Source organism: Camellia sinensis, chromosome 4 (genome assembly GCF_055761805.1).
Source record: "Camellia sinensis isolate YWXY chromosome 4, ASM5576180v1, whole genome shotgun sequence".
Classification (NCBI taxonomy): domain Eukaryota; kingdom Viridiplantae; phylum Streptophyta; class Magnoliopsida; order Ericales; family Theaceae; genus Camellia; species Camellia sinensis.
Genome location: NC_138964.1, coordinates 156,505,497 through 156,510,984, shown reverse-complemented (window position 1 = coordinate 156,510,984; position 5,488 = coordinate 156,505,497). Strand labels below are relative to the sequence as shown.

The 5,488-nt window shown below is 41.1% G+C and overlaps 1 protein-coding gene and 1 long non-coding RNA gene across 2 annotated transcripts; both read left to right on the top strand.

Annotated features, from left to right (window-relative positions):
- The first annotated feature begins 3,019 nt into the window (after window positions 1-3,019).
- LOC145823480 (uncharacterized) lies at window positions 3,020-3,469 on the top strand. Its single transcript, XR_014365762.1, has 3 exons — window positions 3,020-3,074; window positions 3,176-3,271; window positions 3,363-3,469. It is a non-coding gene; the product is annotated as an uncharacterized LOC145823480 (long non-coding RNA).
- Window positions 3,470-3,572: 103 nt separating this feature from the next.
- Window positions 3,573-4,512, top strand: LOC145823479 (uncharacterized). The gene is made up of 4 exons (XM_082922988.1): window positions 3,573-3,706; window positions 3,789-3,901; window positions 4,005-4,074; window positions 4,171-4,512. Exons 1-4 carry the CDS (start codon window positions 3,575-3,577, stop codon window positions 4,279-4,281), a joined length of 426 nt encoding a protein of 141 aa, XP_082779114.1. The 5' UTR covers window positions 3,573-3,574; the 3' UTR covers window positions 4,282-4,512.
- Window positions 4,513-5,488: the final 976 nt, after the last annotated feature.

The following is a 5,488-nucleotide window of genomic DNA, read 5'->3' as shown; positions in this document are numbered from 1 at the left end:
GTTTTCGTAAATGCATTTGGCTAGGTCCTGCTTTGCTGACATTGTTGGTTGTATTTTTGTATTAATTTAAGGGTAAAAAATGTGCAGGGTAAAAGGCAGCTCCGCATATCATTGAAGTCAATTGTTGAGCTAGTTAACCGGTTCAACGAAGCACAAAAGCAGGCAGTCATTGACATTGGGTTTGCTGGCCTCCTAGGGATGAAGTGTACACGTATAGATCACGACTTGTGCGCATGGTTGGTACAGAACTTCGATCCTGACGATAGTTCATTGAATGTTCATGGTTGTCAAGTCAGGCTCACGTGTAAGGCAGTTAATGTTTTATTGGGAATACGGTGTGAAGGCGATGACGTGCAGTTGGCTGGGTCATTGGAAGCATATCCCAATATCTACGATGAGGTTGGAGTTGTTAACAGAGTCATTCCTTTGAACAAGTTGAGACTTTATCTGACCGAGACTGCTGGTGCGGAGGACAAGTTTCGGCGAAAATTTGCGCTGTACGTATTGGGGGCCATGTTGTGTCCTACCACAATGACCGGGTTGAAGCCATCGTTCATTCATGCCGTGAAGGACGTGAATCGTATGCGAGCTTGTAATTGGGCAAAGTTGACACTGCAATTCCTTCACAACGGTGTTCGGAAGTATAAAGGTCATCGCGGTGCAACTGGATGTGTTTTCCTGCTAATGGTATGCCAATACCTTGAATTTTTTTTCCATTCCCCCCTTCATGTGTTTTATGCATTGTTCTGTCATGGTTCAACAAATTGGCCTTGATTGGGACATACAATGGTACCTGCTTTGTGAGTACGACAAACAGCACTCTTCCTGACCAAGTATGGTACTTGCAGAAATAAATTTTGTGTGACTACCGTCATGAATTTAAGAACAAAGAGTACAGGGCAAAAAGTATGCTGAACCTCAATGGAGGAACCAATTAAAACTACGTTGCGAAGAGGGGAACATGTACATAATTTTTTTTTCTTGGTTTCATCAATAAAGTCCTTGGTGTGCTGTACAATTTTTTCCCCAAAAAACATTGCATGATATGTGCCTATAAAGTTGACAGCATCCTCAACAAAATCGGTATGCTATGTACGTTCCACTGCAAAATTGAGAATAATGAATGTCATTGTTACTGAATATAGTTCATTTCTGTGGGAAGAACAACTTAATTATGGTGTGCCCCTTAATGTCCACAGCTGTTGTACCTTGATTGTGTTTGTCTGAGCTCGAGTACGACGCGGTCCACACCTCGGCGTCATGATTGGGGTGATACGCAAATACGGGAGACGCTACGACGTATCAAAAGGAAGCAAAATTTCCCAACAATTGCGGTAAGCACTCCTACCACTGTGCACATTTCACACCATCGACCCACTTGTCTTCAAGATACAATGTCAGACTTCATTTATGCGTTTCTATGATTAGGTGGAGTTTGATTACAGTAACGCCGATGATGCTGACATGGATGCATGCCATGTCGAGAACCAACAAACAGGACAGTACAATGAAGTCCGTATGAGCAATTTGGAGTCCGACATTCGTGAACTGAAGGAAATGATGAAGCAAGTTCTCCACAACCAAACAGATTTAATGGAGATGTTGCGACATTTCGAAGGCAAGCAAGTTGTTCGCAATGACAAGGTAATCCATCCAAGCATTACGCAATTTTCACACAGTTGAGCCACATCATTTGAAGATGGTTTGTAAGACTAAATTCACGAATGTGTATGTATAATTAGGTGGAAGGCAATGATGTGTGTATCATTAACCTCTCCTCCAATGTTGCTCAACTGAAGGAAATGCTGAAGCAACTGCTTCAACGTTTCAGTTTGGGCTGCAACGAACCGTTCACTGAACAAACCAATTTACGTGAACTGAAGCAAATGCTACACCACCTCATCGAAGGTATATTCTCTACACCGCAACTGGCAGGCGTGGCCAAACAGGGTGTGGACCCTGCTGTTGGAGTCGAGGCGCATGAGGATGGCGTGGTCAAACCATCGGACGAAGTTAACCCAATGGAGTGTAATATTTCAAATGTACAAGGGGTGGATCACCAACAACATATTTTGAAGGGAACCTTGGCAAAGGACAAAAGTCATTTGCATGATGGGCACAAGCTGAACATCGAAGAAGGTGGGGACAACAACAAGAAGAGAGGCCTTCAGTCAGGGGAAACATATGAAACTGAAGATAAATACAGTCCTGACCTTCAGTCAGGACTGGGCGTGAAGAACGTGGCGTGCGATGTGCATACTTCTCCTACTAAGCTTGGCAAACCATTGGGAGCAACTGGAATCGTTAGAGGAAGTGCAAAGGGAAGACGAAAAGGAAAAGGAAAAGGAAAAATGTGCGGAAGTGGAGTTCAAGCCACTGAGGTCGGGGATATGCAATTGTGCATCGATAGCAAAACAAATAGTGGAGTTGACGACAGCAGTTCACCTGTGGATGTTGATGGTGTGGACAACGTGAACAAGGTACAAATACTGCCTTTAATGCCCCACAAGTTGTGAATACCCAATTCATGCCCACATCAATAATGTGAATCAGTAATTTTACAATCATCTGTGTTGTATTGTACTAGTTGTCAAAGAATTACATGTTTGCAGTTATGACTGCTACCATATGTTAGTACACATTTCTAACAAACTCCGCACCAAACATCACAAGTTGGGAAAACTCTGAGGCTCACAGTTTTTACATCATTTCACGTTTTTTTTTTATGACTACAGACCTTGTAATATAAGCTTCAATATTTTTATGAAATGTGTACTGTTAGTTGGCTGTTTATTTTTGTAGGACTCGTTGACGATGTTGGACAGCGAAGGGTTGTTATCGGCGGAGGAACAAAAACTTCTTCACTATGTATTTGACGATAGCAAAAATGAAATTTATTGTTTCATTTACTACTTGCAAATTTTCAATGACAGTCCACTGTGAAATAATTATCGTTCTAAGGATCATTTATTGCTTGTAGGGACATTGTTGTTTCCATGAATCTTCATGGACGAGCATGTGGCACCCAGCGTGACATGTGCACGCTCAAACCAGGGTCGTGGCTATCCGACACTGTAAGTGTTGGCTGCACAAATATGAATCTTCGTTTTTTAGTACCCCTAACTCAGAAACCTTTCTAATCAACTTGCCTTGTGTCTTGCATACAATGTTCCAGCCAATCAACTTGGTGGTGGTGCAATTGACTAATCGACAGAGGGATTTACACAATGACGGGAGGCACACTGATTGGTTCTTTCCTGTATATCTGTCGGTAAGTAAGTGTTTAAAGCTACGTTGTGAATTGTGTATGACATATTTTGACAAATGTTTCCGTCAATGACCATTACGCATTACACATGCAGACTATGATTCTAAATAAAGATATGCAACCTCTGGACCATGAACATATCGTCACATCATTTTTTGGACATGACAGATACACTGGTGCGATTGATGCATGCCAGAAGATAATATCAATGTTCATCCCGTTATATTAAAACGAAAATATGAAAGCCATTACATGTTTGCATGGCCTCTAAACAAGGTCTGCCGTTGTGTTTTCGTGTAGATTTACATGCCTTTCAATTACAGAGGAGTGCATTGGTTGTGCGTTAAAATTGATATGGTGGACCGTGTAGCCTACCTATTCGATTCAGTCCCATCCAACCGACCGAACAAAAGGAAGCTAAATGCAGCTAAAATTTTGGTATGTCCTTCTGGTGCATTCCTGAACACTACAAAAAACTTGAACATCCTTTACGTAAACCAACTTCAACCTTGTGGAACAGGTTGAAACTATGCACGACTTGCTGCAACTACACTTTGGAAATGATTATGTTACAGACGTGCGTAGCTTCCACCGCTGCATGTTAGACGAGAGGCCAGTACAACAACTGGACGAGTAATCCACAATCCCTCCCTCACATTAATGTCTAAGCTGCATGACTGACTTAATGAACCTATTACGTATTGACGACAACTTTAATGTGAAATTATTTTTGTAGCACGTTTGACTGTGGGATGTTCGTCATCAAATTCATGCAGCAACCTGATTTAAGCCCCGGTCCACACAAGGTACATTCTACCGCTTAATTTCCATTTGTCAATCAAATCCTTCCTCGTACGTCCTCCAATTTTAACTGATTTGTCTTACGATTTTTGTGGACAAAGTTCGCTCCCTCTGTGCGTCATAAGTTGTTGGTTGACATCGTTATGGATGTCAATAATGCAAAGATCGCAGAGTACCGGGAGTGCCTTCATATGAGCAATGCCACAAGCTAGGCCAGTGATGGGAATGGGCTGCCAGTACGCCAGTAATTTGGGTAGCAATAGGACTTTAACTAATTTTTTATTCTTTGATTTCAATATGGATGTTAATTATGGGTCCCCAGTATTGTTTTTGCTGGACGATGTAAATATGGACCAACTGTAAACATGGATCAAACATGTCGATGTAAACATGGATCAAACATGTCGATGTGGCTGCTGACTTAGTACTATTTTGTTTACGCATGTTTCTTGTTCGGATGAATGCGACTGTAACTGTATATAATTTACGGCTGCTTTTGTTACCGAAGTTAATTTATAATTTAATTACAAAAAAGGGAAAATTAATTTTCAAAAATGAAAGAAACCACATTATGAATGAAAACTCAATACTCTTCGTAGGTAAGTTATATATCAGCCCATTAGCACATATGACTCCAGCAAAAAAAAAAAATTCATGGCTTACAGGGAAGGATAAAAAAAAAAAAATCAAATCTACATATCTGCTGCATCATCAGCAGCGTCTTCTGAAGAGTTGTCCGTACTGTCTGACTGACTGTCCTCATCCATTGTCTTATCAGACTTCGCTTTGTCCGCTGCTAATTTGTCATCGGTCAGCCAATCAACGTTCTACTTGATAGCGCCGACTTGCCGCTCCAAACTTGACAACCGTGTGTCCACTTCATTCAGCCTTTCGTAGATAGCTTGCAACTGCTGGAATACAGGAGCAACATGAGCTTCAACAATAGCTTCAATCTTGTTCGAATCGGACATTTTGTAGGAATATGTGTATGGTTTATTTTACTGACTACTTTTTAAAGGAATGTACAAATTCATAATATTACACAACACTATGCTGTAAGTATTTGTAATATATGGTACATGACTTGTATGTTTGCAGAAGACCTCATGCATTGTGACATACATCGTATTAATTTCTCAAACTGGCCGAATTCATCTTGCAAAAATTCGTTCCTTCTTGCATGCACCAAGTCATCCGTTCAGTACCCCTGATCGTCCATTATTTGGCATTTCCAACACACATGCATTGTACCTTCCATCAGTACTATCCCACTGTCATTGATTTCCACACCCATAGTTCATCATACAGTCACATTCGTCATTTGTATTTGTGCCCCAACCCAATTACATGTCTACTCATCCATAAAGGTTAGCAAAATTGCTCTTATCAGATACATATGCCGTTCCAATTGCACCGAAC